A 15,786-nucleotide genomic window follows, 5' to 3' on the forward strand; every position below is an offset into this window, starting at 1 on the left:
TCCTTAGTTATGGGAAAGTCACTTCATATCTTGATTCCCAGTTGCCTTAGCTGTACCAATCTACCCCCTAGAATCACTACCAAGTACAAGTAAAAGAATATGCGTACGAAGGTTACTTTGTATGCACAGTACAAAGGCTACGGTACGACACTACAGAAAAGAAAAGGCTGATTCTCACTGACGACACACATAATGTCACTTGATTTGACTCCCAGAACTAGCCTATGGAGTTGGTGAACTCCTGTCACCAATTTACAGTAAAGGAAGGTATAGCTCTTTTCCAAAGGGGTCAATGGATTGCTCGAAGTTGACGGACAAGTCACAGAATGGATAAGCTCAGAAGGTAGGCCGTGAACCTCAATCAGAAGATGCCAAAGCCTGAGCTTTTTCTCTAGTTAGGAATGTCATGACAGAGGTCAAAATCAATGGGATCTGAGGAAAAGTAGTGCTTTTACAGCCAGAGGGAGAAGGGGATTCACTCGGCATTCATCATGCTTCAACTCCTAGATATCAAGAATCTTTATTAAACCCCTTTCAGGGTCTGACCAAGGCAAGCACTGAGCTCATGTTTATTTAAAAAGAATATTAAGCATTTTTCCATATTAAGATCTTTGCCCGTAATTCTCTTCACAGCGCGGTACAAGGCAAATCGAGAGAAGGCTAGATAGGAAATGATATGTACTGCTTTCGCTCCTGATCTCACTGCTGTAGAGTCATTAAACCCTTACAAGGCAGGGATAGGAACCACTGCCTTGTGGATTTAGAAGGAATTCCTATTATGCTATAATTCCAGAATCTGCGATACATCTGAAAAAGAGGTCAAAATGACTAGATTTTTCCACATCTCCTGCCATAGAAAGGTGTCTGCTTTCTCTATAACTTCTGATTCGTGCATCTCTAAACCACACTCTAAACCCCACTGGCATGCGATTCCTTTGTTGTGGGGACTCAGACTGGAACAAGGGCATCCTAATCAGTAAAGGCTTCTCGTGTTGTTTTAAACAAACCTGACATTCGGTGGGAGGAGACCGGGGCAGCAAGTAGCAGGATGATTAGATTTCCAGCTCTGGGTACCCCCTCCACCCTCCCTGACTGTCATTCACGCCCTCTGATCAGAAGCAGATTCTGGCCGGGGCCAGCCAGGCTCTCTGGCCAGTCACAGTGGGAGAGAGTGCTATCGTTGTTGAATTCTAGTCGTATAGCTTTTCCAGAACTGAGAATATATATGAATGGGAATTAGTCACTTTTCCTCCGAGGTCTTTGCTTTTCCTTTTTCCCCTGAGTGCTCCGGTCCTTAATGGCAGGTGAGCAGGCAAGCAGACCTCATTAGGAGCCCACCTCTCACACATGCCTCCAGCTGAAATGCAGGGGCAGCTGGACCAGGAGGTAAAAGTTTTCTTGCAAAGAGCACTGGAACGAGAGTCAAGAGCCCCGGTTTCTGACGAATAAACTACAAGGAAAGAGCGGGAGATGTGACGAGTGCAAAGGCTGGAAGTCATTTCCTGATTCCACTTATACCGGGCATAAGGTCTTGGCTAAGTCACTTCACGACTTTTTGACTGTTTACTCATTTACAATAAAAATAGTGAACATTTACCTACTATACCGCTTGTGTCGGGCCCTAAGTGACTTTCCATACTTTAGCTCATTTATTTCTGAAAACCTTCATAAGTAGACATATAATGTCCATTTCACAGATGATCCCACTGAAGTGCAGTGAGATTCATTAATTTGCTACACGTTCCATAGCAGAGGAGCTCAGGGATGAACCAGCGCTTACGACTTTAACCCCATGAGAAACTGAGACACCAGAAAACCTCGTGTCAGGGTGGCGGGGCTTCTATGAGGGCAAAAGGCTTGAACACGGTCTCAGGTTTCCATGGCACAACAGTAGCCCCTGACAAAGGACACCAATTATTACCGCATTTGCTTGGCTGGCCTTTTTCAGAACCAGAGGGAAGCCCCACCAAACCTATTTTGCTAACCTTGTGTGGGAGAAGGAAACATCGCTGCCGCCCATCCTATATAACCAAGGCCACAGCACGTGACCATTTCCAGGAAACCTGGGAGGTCAGGGAGAATTTTAATTAAAACATCCACGTGACATGAGGAGAGAGGCCAGCCACAGCTAAGCTCTTCAAAGCAGATTTTTCTTAGAAACACTAGCATCTCGTGAGGAAGAAGGGGCTCTTGGCAAACAGCAGGGAAAGAGCTGCTGACCAGGAATTTCGCTTGAGGAAGGAAGGATGGAAGAGACACGTGGACCTCAAAGAAGCCACTTGAGCACGCTGGGTCCACCCAGCCCACTGCAGCCGAGCATGTACCCACGGAAGGGATGGCATTTGAGTCCCACAGCAATCCCCAGGAGTGAAGTCAAAGAACACTCTCATTTTACAGACGAGGAAAACGAGGCCTAGAAGAACCAGCGATTCACCTAATTCACGCAGCCAGAGGGGCCCAAGGCCTCTGAGGAGTGTCTCTCTCCAGGGCGCCACGTCTAGGAGCAGCCCACTAGGCAAGCCACTGATAATCGCACGTAAAGAGTACGAAGATCACAGAACATCCCTGTCACTGTGCTATTCTTATCTCAAGCCCTCCCGGGTTAGAGTCGGCTTCTAAAAGCATTCAATTAACGGAGCCTCCAAGTGTCAAAAGACACCTGTTCAAACCTTAGCACAAGATACTGTATTAAGTATTCGAACGCTTTTTCCAGGCAAAGCCATTCTTCCCAGAGAACTCAACCCCGCACTGTTAATTTGGAGTAAAGAGTAAAATTAGATTTCATATTTCTCAGCTTTTGAACACAAAGATCCTTAGTCCACCTTTAAGAAACTACTGCAGTTGCCAAATGGACTGTTTTTCTTCTAAAGGCTGGAAAGAATTCTACTAGCCTCCCTGCCCCCTCCCCAATGTCAAACTGTCGATTGCGCGCCTCGTTTACGATGTTATTAAAAAACAAACAGGGGTCTCAAAGTTATCACAAACCCCCAGAGTGGGGAAGTCAAAAGAAAAACTTCATGCACTGTGCTCCATGACCATCAGCAGCTTGCATTTGATGCAGAGAAGGCAACAGTCGCTAACTGCCCATCCCACTGAGCACTTGGATAGGACAGCCAACCTCCAAGCCTAAATCAAGCCTGCAAGATGGACAGAGGGTTTGGGAATAGCCAGGTTTAGGCTTGAATTTTTACTTGCTTTACACTTTGAGCATGTCACTGAATCCCTCTAAGCTTCTGATCTTCCATTTGAATGAGGAGGATACTAAGCCCTTATTTCACATGCAGTGTTCTTAATATTAACTCCTTCCTTCTTGGCTTGCTGTTACGGGCCAAAGATAAGCTTCCAGGCTAGGATGAACACAAAGATGGCTCAAGGATTTGAAACAAAGATTTTCGATCTTGGTGGATGTGATGCCTATCCCTTTGCCCATTTGGCTAAAGTTCAAGGACAAAGAAAAAATTTAGAAAGTATTGGAGGTGTGGAATGGATGGCTGTGAAAATGTATGAACTACAAATGATAAGACTGGAACACCCTCAGTTACTCTCCCCCTCCCCTGCCCTAAATGGACACATCTGAAACAGGGCAGTGACCAAGTAAAGCCCAGATAGACCATACCCTGATTCCCATGAGGCTACCATTGCTCAAAGTAATTCTGGACCTTGTCAAGTCGGTGGCACATTCTGGCATCTTCAATGAGGGCTTCATCCTCTAAGGGAAGATCTGGACGTAAGTCTAGATTTTACACTGGTGTATGAGCAACCTGGCCGGAAATTAAGAGTTTGCCAGTGACTTCAATATTCACGATCTCTTTTACTTCTGACTGCAAAGTTTTGAAGCAAGATGGTCACCCCAGATTTTAAAGACGTACAGCACTGGAACGAGATTCTAAAGACGTACAGCTTGGCAGTGGAGGGCCAGGTCTAGAACCTGGGTCCCTGGATTGCAAGTCTCCTTCTATTTTCACTTTGACACTACAGTCCCTGGATGAGAGAATTAAACAATATGCCAGAGAATGTCAGTGGTATTACCACTGTCAAAGCAGCACCACGAGAGTGTGGAAAGAACACAGAAAAGGCCTGAGATATTTGGTAAGGTATTACCCCCGTCCTCTGGGGCTCAGATTTATAGAACAGTGGCTAAGAGCTCAGACTCTGGGGTAAGGGACAATAGGTTGAAATCCCAGCTCAACCACTCATTACCTAAGTGACCTTGGACAAATTATTTTTACTCTGCGGACCTCAGCTTCTTAATTTGTAGAAGAAAGATAAGAGCGATATCTAGACTTTGTTAGATTGTTGTAAGGATAAGGTATGCAAAGCACTGTAGAAGGCTGCTTGGCATACTTTAATAATACTTACAGTATATATATAAATATATATTTAGTATTTTAAAATACTTATAGTAATAGTATTAACTGCATGAAACAGTGTTAATCAAATGAAATTCTACTTGATCTTCCAAACCTATACTAGCTCGGACAGTCCACGATGGGCTTTGCACACGGCGGTCTGGGCGCTTACCGCGAGGATGGCGATGACAATCCCCACGGCGCAGAGCACAGCATCATTGATTGTCTCACCGGTTTTCAGCGGGTACTTGATGCTCTCGTCATTGCAGTAAAACCCCCGGTGGTAAGGCTTGATGGTGCTTGTCTCAATGATGATGAAGGGCAGGCCCGCTGGTCCAGATGGAACCATCATCGAATATACCAGAAAAAAACAAGAGAGAGGGAAAAACATCAGTGCGAGGAGGCCAAAGAAGAATGACCTACAGCAAAGACCACCCCAGATAACAACATCGACGGCAATGTTAATTCCTTGCATTTGATCTACAGCCTACAGAGAGCCTTCTCTACATGCACCCCCTTTCCTCCTTTAGTTGCCACTAAGAAGGGTGTGGTGTGATCCTCTTGCCTTGTCCAAGAGCACAGAGGGAGGCGGTGGAAGCGGCAGGGCAGGAGCTTTTCCACTGCTCTACAGCATCCTGCTAAAAATCAAAGCCCGATTTGTAATTATTCCTAACAAAGCCCCAAATCTAATGATGCCTCCAAGTGCCTTCCTCTCTTAAATCAATCATTTCCCCCTTGAGAAGCTCATCCCAAGACTTTGTGGCTTGGAATTCTGAAGACTCTGGAATCAGACAACCTGAATTTGCACCCCAGATCCACCACTTCCTAGCAATGTGACTTCTGGTTCTCTCTCCATCTTCCTGAGCCTCAGTTTCCCCACAAATGAATTGTGGTGATGACTAAAGGGGAATAGGAAACAAAGCACATAAAACTCCTAGTACAGTGTTCGCACATAGTAGCTGCTTAGTGAATGCCATTTCCAGTGCTTTTCTTTCACTGTTCAAAGAGTCTTTGACAAGACTCAGCAGAGCTGAGCTGGGCCCTCCTGCCTACAGACCTGGAGCAAAGCCCAAGGGCATCAGGGGTACCGAGGCACTCTTGCAGCTGCTGCTAGTTTATCAATGTCCAGCTCAGATGCCATTCTCTTAAAGGTCATGGAAAATGGATTCCATCACCTGCCAGGAAAGGCCCTCATAAGCCTGAAGCAAAAAGTGAAGGCCCACAATATCTCTTTCTTGGACACGGCGGCAGCTTCCAAATTGGTCTCCTGGCCTTCTGTGCCTCTTACCCACATCCACCAGTCTGCTTCCTGACCGTAAGTATGTCATGGCCACGCTCAAGCTTCTTCAATGTTTCCCCATTGCACAGGACAAGATGACATCCCTAAGTATGACCTCCAGAGTTCCCCACGACCTGAACCTTGATACACCCTCCAACGAAACAGGACACAGAGCCTCTGTCTTGGTTCATGGTCTTCTTTAGGCTGGAAAGACACTTCCTCCCCTATATCCAAATTCAATACCTAGCCCCAAGGCCACCTCACAATGGTGAGTAAAAGGTAAAGTAAAAGTGCAAGGTGAGCCACTGAATGTCAGGCTAAGGAAGACCATGAAAACCATCTTGTCGATGATAGCAGCCCACCACTGCTGTGCACCAACAACAGGTGACGTATTTTGCAACCATTTTTGCATTGACTCATCCAACAACCCTGAGCAGTCATTTTAAAATCACTTGAGCGCTATCACTCATCTGCCGGTGGAGAGAATAGAGGCTCAGAAAGAATGCTTAGCTCGCTCAGGGTCTCTCAATCCACCCCGAAGTGCCTAAATCCCTAATTTAACTTTGCAAATTGGTTTCATCCATATATGAATTTTATTAGTGGAAAAAAAAAAAAACCCACGATAAGCAGCCGTTTAAAAGATAAGATTCCATTTTCATGTTTTTCAAAAAGAATTAAGCTCACGTCATGTGGCTCGAAGGCCCGAACGGCCTCTTAAAGAAAAAAATATATATACCGTGAACTCTGCAGTTTTTCAATGACTTTGGTCCTGACTGGCAGCGATAAAAATGCTCACTTTCTAAAAAGTGTATTTATGTATCACTGCATACACACATGGATTTATTTGGTTTTATTCTTTGGATTTATTTGAATTCTACGGCTATTTATTTTGTGACCCCCCCCCCCAACTGCTTCCTGCTAGAACAACAATTTACTTTATCAAATTCATACTGGTGCTTTGAAAAGAAAGCCCAGCCGCACACCACAGCGTTGTGCGGAGAGTAAACACAGAGGGGCCCTGGAAGGCAACAACTATTAGCTCTGCGATGGAGAGAAGGAAGAAAGGGAAACGGGGAATCCATTATTCTGGCTTCGAGATGGCAAGTGTAGTTAGCTGATCTTCTTGGGTTGGGGGCTGGGAGAGAAAAGATATCACGTGGGCCTGAGCCGTCTTCATTCCACTGCCTAAACATTTTGAAATGTGGCCAAGTTGGCTATGAAGAGGAGCTGTGAAGCCAGCAGCATGATATTAATAGTCCACTTTTAAAGTTCCACACATCGTGATAAACACCGTTAGCTTCACATCTGAGCCCGGTCACAGTCTCTGTGGTGCCAAGGAGCCAGAGCGTTGCTAATAAAAGGAAGGGAACAGACCCCAAGTTCCTTACATTTGTGCTCCGCTCCTAAGGCCCCCAGCTTCTATTTTTACTAGTGTTCACATGATAGGCCTGTAAAACATATGTTCCTAAGGACAATAAAACACATATAAAAGAGCTGTGGAGTCAGACTGAACTCGGTTAGTGATCTCAACTCTGCTCCCTACTACCCGAGCAAGTTACTTTTCAGCTCCAAAACCCCCCTCTCATCTGCTCAACGGGAAAAACAAAATCTTGCTTTGGGATTGCTGGGAGGATATAGTAATGTATTCATTCATTCATTCGCTCAACAAATATTTATTGAGTCTTAAATATGCCTACTAAGTACGAGAATTACAAAGATGACACAAGCCCTGCCCTCAGGAAGTTTACAATCTAGTAGGGGAAGACACATATCATGGAATAAAACCAGTACAGGAAGTTGTTTTCGTTGGAAGAAACCAGGCAGCAGCACGGGGCAGTGTCAGCACCGAGTCTGGCACACACTGTGGACACTCAAAAACGCTAAAAGGAAGAAGGAGGGGAAAGTCCCACAGAGAAGGTTAGGAAAGAAAATCTGTCTGGTCAGTTCCTCTGTACTCTTAACCTGGGAACAATCCAAATCCTTTTCCTTCCTTCCTTGTCCAAGGCCTGGGGAGGGTTTCCGGTTCCAATTATGTGGATGATGGCCACAAACAGACAAGAAGTTGGATCGGAATATGGTCCATTTTATTTTCTTGAAAGGCGTGGAGACGGCATTTAGAAAACCCGGTGGCCTTTTCTGTCTCCCCTACAAACTTGTGGTATGATTGGGGGTGATGCCAGTCAAATCTTGACTTGGCTCTGGGAAAAGAATAACCTCAGATCCCCTTCAGTTGATGGGAAAAGCATGAACATGTCCCCCCAACGGGACAGCCAGTCCTCAAGAGACATAACACCATGCCTTGCCTCTCCACGACAGAGACGAGGCGTTCTTTTCCAAAACGGGATCTCCATTTCCAGCGTTGGCACCATCTTTATTACCAACCACTGCAGTCCCTGATCATTTCATTATAAGACCATTCCCAGGGCTAGACGCTGGGAATCAAGGGGTCAGTACATCAAAGTACAGTACCTGCCCTCAAGAGGTGCATCGTGTTGTAAGATCATGAAAACAAGTGCACTAAAACGTTTTTAGTGTGAGGACTGATGGATGTAGAGAGTACAGCACAGGCACAAAAGAACACTACTAGAGATACTAAAGATGGCCCGGATGGGAGGCTTAATTTGACCCTTATGTGAGTCAGAGGTTTTTCTGGGGTCCAGGGGCTAAATACACTCATAAAAACAGTGTAGTTTAGGGACCGCAATAGGGCATCAACAAAACTGATGGCCACTGCCATCACGAGAATACAGTTTTAAGTTTGGCTACAGAGCTGGGAGAGATACACAAGGTACCGAGGATCCCCACGTAAACTGTGGCAGATCTGACAAACCTGCTGCCTGTTCTGTTCTCAGCACTGATGGGGCTACTGAGTTGGAGTCCCAGCCTTCCAGTGGCCCAAAGGCCAACAGGAGGAGCAGTCATAACAGCTGACACGTTAAGTCACCCTAAGGTTCAAAGGGATTAAAGTGACTTACCGGAGTCCCCCTGTCCGTGGTAGTGGTGGACAGGGCTCCTGGGTGCTTTCTAAAGTAAATGAGTCACTTAAAAGAGAGGGAAGGAAGCACCTATGAGTTTAATACATTGATTGAAGCCCAGCAAATCTCATGGGCTTTGAAGAAGAAAATACTTTGTTTGGAACAGTCAAGGCAGCAGCACTGGCTCCTGCTCTCTGAACATTCACTGTGCACCACACACGACAGTACTGAATATAATGAAGACTCCGAAGCCAATATCCTGGAATTTAGATTTATCTATAATGAAAGGTACATTACAAGCTTTCTGCTAAGCAGAACCAAAATGTATGTAAATAGACACGCACGCACACGCACACACACGCACGCACACACATGCACGCACACGCACACATGCACGCACACACACACGCACACGCACACACACGCACGCACACACACACACGCACGCACGCACACGCACGCACACGCACACACACGCACGCACACACACGCCCCATCTGGTGATGCTAGACCTCAACTCAAGCATTTCTCCTTCTTTTAATCAAGGATCAATTAACTTCCTAAACCTCCAGGGACCTCTTGGGATGTGTAGGCTGCAGAGGAGGTGAAATACGAACTCACTGACAAACACTTAATGGGCAGAAAATCAAAGCATGAAGAAAAGCCCCTGTGTTGGGTTCAGGCCTTTGAAAGTTCTTGGGCTTCGAAAAACGAACACTTGGGCAGGTTGGGCGGTTTGGGGGTGGGGTGTAAGAAAACATGGGATAAGTTTCCGTGGCCCACCCATTGATAAAGTCATGTGGGAAGTGTTACCAAAGTGACCCAGCCCCAGAGCCCTGCTCCCTCCAGCCACAGCTTCAAGTTTGTGCAAAATTAAACACAGCCTCCTGCTCTCAAAGTGCTTTTTAGAAAGCTCTTGTGAGGGTAGGAAAAGAGTGGGGGTGGGAGAGTGAATGAGAAATTTTTGCACTTTTGCGTGACCGAAATCAGAGCATCGGGGAGAGATTTTCCCATCGCTCCTATGGACCATGCCCTTCAAGTACCTTTTCCAGAGTTGTCCAACTTTCTACTTCACCCGAGCTGTAGTTACCTTAAAATAAGCCAAGTTCAGCATCTGTGTAAGTGATAATTAAACTAATATCTGCAGAAAGCCTACATATCTGCTCACAAAATAACACTGGATATAGAATCTGTGTGTATCAAGCACAGTCTAGTTGCTCAAAAGATTCTGTGACAGGAATTTATGCATCTTACCTACGGTATAGAGTTCTACCAACTTTACTGTTTTACTCACTTTACAAGTGAAAAATTGAGGCTCAGAAAGTTTAAGCAGCTCATCTGAAATCAAAGCGAGCAAATGGCACCAATATGGACCAGATGTGAGAAGCGTAGGTGGACGCCACCGGGCTTCTGATTTCAAGGAGTTTAGAATCGAATTAGGAGTTCGTGTATTTTCATCACCACAACAGCTCTGAAAAGTTACGGGCCATTATTTTCATTTGTACCCAACAGAAAACTGAAACCAGTAGTTTTGTAACGTGGCCAAGGTTCCCAAGTGAGTCAATTGGTTGCTGGGATTTGAACCCAGGTCTGTCTTTCTTTGGGCTTATGTTTTCTTACTCCATGACCTGACCCTCCCTTTCTTTATAAATGACTTCCCTGTTAAAATATGACCAACTGATTTTTTTTTTTAATCACTTAAGGCCAGAATGGTCAACCCAGCTACTACTTAGAGGTTCAAAATACAAATATTTATGTTGCTTGTAAGTGACAAGGTTTCTATTTAAAGTAATTAATTGCTACTTGTCTTAGAAGTGTGCAAACTTTCTTTGGTTTACGATATTTGTCCAGATTTCTAGACTGGCCACAATCCAGATGAGACAAAACTAAGTTTACTATGAAGGCATTTCCCACCTTTGAAAGAGGCTGCCATGAAAAACGCTTGCTGTTGGCTGGTGTGAACATGCAGTATTCTGGGTCTAGAGGTTCTCTTTGACAAATGCTCAGTCCTTCGGTACTGGAAAGTTCAGGCCCTTTCTTTACAAAAAGAAGACTGTCAGAACTTAAAGCAACCACATGGTAGAAATGAAGAAAGGAATGGCAGATCCAATCCTGGTCCCTGGGTTTCCTGAGCCCAAGTCCTTGGTCTTAGCTGGATTCCACAGGCATGTATAGACAGTTCCTGAGTTTAGTTTCTGGGCACCGTGTGAGGTGCTCAGGATACAACCTTGAGCACTGTTTTTGAGTTCCTCAACTTTGGAAAAATCTCAGATTCCGTGACAAAGAGACACCTGTCTTTAGTCTAATCGTGGGTATGAAAAAGGACTTAGAATGATCTTTCTTATTTGAAAGGGCTTAAAATAAACACATTTTATCCTTTAAAATAAATAACTTCAGCCACCTTAAAACCCCCAGCTCTGGTTGTTTCGACTTTTGTGCAGTTGGATTTTTAAAGGGCTGCCACATCCACCAAGAACTAAAAACTCAACCAACAGCCCATGATTCACACCTTTCACTGAGAGAATTCCAGACCTCTTTTGTTGCCATTACGTATTTCACAAACAAGATATTTTATTTCTAGTACTACACAACTACTAGAGCCTGAAGGACTAACGATTCCTCTGCTCCAGGTCAAACTGGGTCACTTCCCAAGACCTCCTTCCTCTCTTCTCTTCCCTCTTTTAAAAGAGTGAGAGTAAATTTACATTCACTGGGCACCTATTATGTGCCAGGAGGTTTGGATATATCAACTGATTTAACTCTCCAAACAATCCTCTAAATTAATTATCAGTATATAGCCAAAGCACTGAGGGTCAGAGATTATAATTTGCCTCAGTGCCCACTATGCTGATAAGAGGTGTAACCAGGGTATTCAATAGAATACCCTGACTCTAAAGTTCATTCAGAGACAGGGCCAGTTAGCCTTTATTCTTAAGTATACATGAACTCTGTCTATGCAGATTATTCACAAAGCTACAAAGCTCCGGAAAGTGTAGGTTGACCTTGAACAAGGATAAAAAGCAAGGCTCCTCCTCCTTAGATGCTGAGATGGATTTGTACAGATCCGGCCACTCTCCTGCCTCAGTCTCCCTAATGACCCAGATGTGTTCATTGGCAATACACTGCCCAGAACTAGTACAGAGAAAGAATCACATGCGTGCACAGGGTTTTACAGCTCTTACATAAATGATCACCTCTGATCTTCCTGACAACTCTGGGAAGTAATGTTTTTAACATCTGGATTAAAGTACCACTGGCAGACTCTGATTCAAGACCTAAATATAAATATCTTTTCTACAAAGGAGTCACTCAGCCACGTAACCCACTCTGGCAGAGTTACTTTTTTCCAATTTAACCAGGAACTTTGGAGTCAGGCAGACAGGATTCCACTTCTATCACCTGTCATGCCTACTGTGTGACCTCGGGCATGTCAGTTTACCTCTCTGAACTCCACCTGCATCATTGTGCAATAGGCCTTTGTGTAATAGTTCCCAACGTAAAGAGTGGACTGGAAGGACTAACTGGGACAATTTATAAAACAACCAGTAACCGCTGGGCTCCATAAATGTTAATTCTTGCTTCTGTATGTGACAGGAAGCCATGGAAAGCTTTTAAGCAGGGATAAGATGTGATCAGAGTTCTGTCAAAAGCCACGGGCCCACCAGCCTCTTCCCCAGTGCAATCTGATCCCACGGGAAAAGCATGCTCATAAAATCCCTTAATTCCAGGGACTTCTAGGGATTGTGTAAACAGAATGGGCTTCGATAGTGGTTAGCAGGACCTGGCACCCTGACACAGAGAAGAAATATCACAGCAGGAACCCTGCCCCGCATTCTCAAAGATCACAGGAGGCTGAATGGGAGGTAAGTCTATAATAAGGGTGAAAAAACATTTCTTCTTATTTTTCCAATAGTTAAACATGCATTCGTCAGCAGTGTGCTCCCATCCAAGCCGTGCTATCCAGGTGTACACCAAACACCAGGTTCACGTGGCGGTAAAATAAACAATATGGGGACTGGCAGGACATCAGACACCTGGGAGGGTCAAAGCTCGAGACAGTCAAAAGGCAAGACCGGAGCCAGATGCAGTGCCAAAAATGAAGAGCTGAAGCATTACTGGAGGCCTCACAAGAACAAAGTCATGCTGATAGGAAATCCAAGGCCGTCAGGGTATTCCAAGTTAACCCATCAGGCTACACGGTCCTACCAAGTTCTAGGTTGAAGGTGACACATTGGCAGTGCATGCCGAACCTGGCCTGCAGAGATGTTCCGCTTGGCCCACCCAGTGTTTAAGATTTTTAAAATTCGTTGTCAACATTTAATAACAAGAGGTCTCACATAACATTCAGATTTCAGCTTCTTAAGCCATCTCTACCGCCCTGTGGCAATCAATGCAGGCAGTGGTAACTGGCTACACAGATTCTCCAGGGCACCACCATGCCCTATTGTCTCCCTGAACCAAGGCTGTCTCTCAGTTCCATTCCCATTGAGCTTGTACTGTCAATCTTCCTATACCTGGTCTACTTCAGTCATTTATGTTAACTACCTGGCCCCTGGAGACGTTTGGCTCTTCCATCCCTACTCTAGAGAACATAAAGTCCTTGGCTGAAGTCATAAAAATAGAAATAATGAACTCTTGATTCAACAATGTCCGCCATGATAGGTAATGGCTACATTAGACATATATGGATGAGTATGTGCATGTGTGTATGTCTTAAACTTAACCAAAGACTGTGCCTCCTATCAACGTTTTCAAATCCAAAACTTGTGTCAAGTCATCACTGCAAGGTGGTTAATAACATCTGCATTTCAGACGTGAGGAAAGTGAGGCTCAGAAGCTACGTGACTTGCCAAAGGTCTCACGGTTAGTAAAATGAATGAGGGCTGCTCTTGAACTGTTGGTGGGAATGTAGATTGATACAGCCACTGGAGAACAGTATGGAGGTTCCTTAAAAAACTAAAAAAAGAACTACCATACGACCCAGCAATCCCACTACTGGGCATATACCCTGAGAAAACCATAATTCAAAAAGAGACATGCACCACAATGTTCATTACAGCTCTATTTACAATAGCCAGGACACGGAAGCAACCTAAGTGTCCATTGACAGTTGAATGGATGAAGAAGATGTGGTACATATATACAATGGAATATTACTCAGCCATAAAAAGAAATGAAACTGAGTTATTTGTAGTGAGGTGGATGGACCTAGAGTGAAGTAAGTCAGAAAGAGAAAAACAAATACCGTATGCTAACACATATATATGGAACCAAAAAAAAAAAAAAAAAAGGTTACGAAGAACCTAGGGGCAGGACAGGAATAATGATGCAGACATAGAGAATGGACTTGAGGACACGGGGAGGGGGAAGGGTAAGCTGGGACGAAGTGAGAGAGTGGCGTGGACATATATACACTACCAAATGTAAAATCGATAGCTAGTGGGAAGCAGCCGCATAGCACAGGGAGATCAGCTCGGTGCTTTGTGACCCAGGGGTGGAATAGGGAGGGTGGGAGGGAGACGCAAGAGGGAGGAAATACGGGGATATATGTATATGTGTAGCTGATTCACTTTGTTATAAAGCAGAAACTAACACACCATTGTAAAGCAATTATACTCCAACAAAGATGTTTAAAAAGAAAAAAAAATGAATGAGGGTTGGAAGCCAAGGCTTGTTGAACTACAAAGGCCTTAGCAAGCTTATTCCATGAAGCCGGTGGTAGGGCCAGAATGAATCTGCCTTACTGGCCAGTTAAACAATGTGGACGTGTTAATAAATTACATGGTTATGCTTCAGAAGAAAGAAGTGGACCCAACTTATACACGTCTATGTGACAGAGTGTTCTATTTTTCAAGGCAACAGTATTAAAATGAAAACAAAGCCTCTTTCTGATAGAAGCTCATTCATTCTAAAAAGTCAAAGCCAAGTGAGAAGGAATTTACAAGTTAAAATCCACTAGATAATTGTTGGTGTTACAAACCTTACTCTAGTGGAGTCAGGAACGTTTCGGTAATACGCTGGTAAAATTTTGGAACTACAAGAGATCTGAGGTGTCATTTATTCCATTTACTAGATGGGAAGGCTGAGACCCACCACCCCCTAGCACTGTAATGACTCTTTTCTGGTAAGTCTCCTCACTAGCTGAGAGTCTCTTCAGAAAAGGGTCCATATTTTATTCATCTCTGTATCCCCAGCACAAAGAAGAATTCCTGGCACTTAGTGGGTGCTCAACGCATGGGTACTGAATAATTGTATAGGAAATAGACTAAAATTCCGAGGATATGGCTCCGCCCCCAGTACACTCTATGATCCCCCCCTTAGATTCTCCCCAACACCTCCCCCTGTTTCTGAATTTAACCTAATCTCTCTCATATCCCCAAATCCTGTTTTTTTTTTTTTAACACAATCTCCCAAAGCAACACAGTACCACATACCCTCACAAAGAGCAGACAATTGCACCAGGAGTAAATTATGGAGAACCCAACCAGCTTCAAGTCTCAGAGGAGTGGTTGAACTGGATGATCTTTAAGACGCTTAATCTTCAGAGTTCCCCAGACATTTAGGTAGTGAAACTATCAGAAAATACTTGGAAGGGGTAAACTGAGGAGGCTGCTGCTCAGTGATTCAGTGCCACACCCACCCTACCTCGCAGGCCAAGGGCTAAAGGATCATTTTCAGCACACCCCGACCTAACCCACTTGCTGTGATCCTCTTGGGAACCCCTGCCGTGAAGAAAGTTCCCAGTAAGAGGAAGAGCACAGATTTGAAGAAAGCAACAGGGCTTCCCTGGTGGCGCAGTGGTTGAGAGTCCGCCTGCCGATGCAGGGGACGCGGGTTCGTGCCCCGGTCTGGGAAGATCCCACATGCCGCGGAGCGGCTGGGCCCGTGAGCCATGGCCGCTGAGCCTGCGCGTCCGGAGCCTGTGCTCCGCAACGGGAGAGGCCACAACAGTGAGAGGCCCGCGTACCGCAAAAAAAAAAAAAAAAAGAAAGCAACAGACCTGGATTTGAAAACCAGGTTTGCCACTTATCATGTAGGCAATCTTCAGCAAACTGCTTAACTTCTCTGAGCCCCAACTGTAAAAAGAGGACGCCAAGAGCCACTCTGAAGAGCTGTGAGGATGCAATACCATATGGTAGGTATTTAACAAAGGTTCGTTCCCCGCGCTCCCAGTCTGAAAATC

The 15,786-nt window shown here is 44.9% G+C and overlaps 1 protein-coding gene across 1 annotated transcript in view; it reads right to left on the bottom strand.

Moving 5' to 3' along the window:
- PLPP3 (phospholipid phosphatase 3) overlaps positions 1 to 15,786 on the bottom strand; it is an 81,351-nt gene that overhangs the window by 34,937 nt on the left and 30,628 nt on the right. Inside the window, exon 2 of the mRNA XM_065877007.1 lies at positions 4,522 to 4,679. Within this exon, the coding sequence (XP_065733079.1) occupies positions 4,522 to 4,679 (158 nt within the window). The remainder of the gene's footprint in view (positions 1 to 4,521; positions 4,680 to 15,786) is intronic.

The sequence above is a fragment of the Phocoena phocoena genome, chromosome 1, assembly GCF_963924675.1.
Source record: "Phocoena phocoena chromosome 1, mPhoPho1.1, whole genome shotgun sequence".
NCBI classification, from domain to species: Eukaryota; Metazoa; Chordata; class Mammalia; order Artiodactyla; family Phocoenidae; genus Phocoena; species Phocoena phocoena.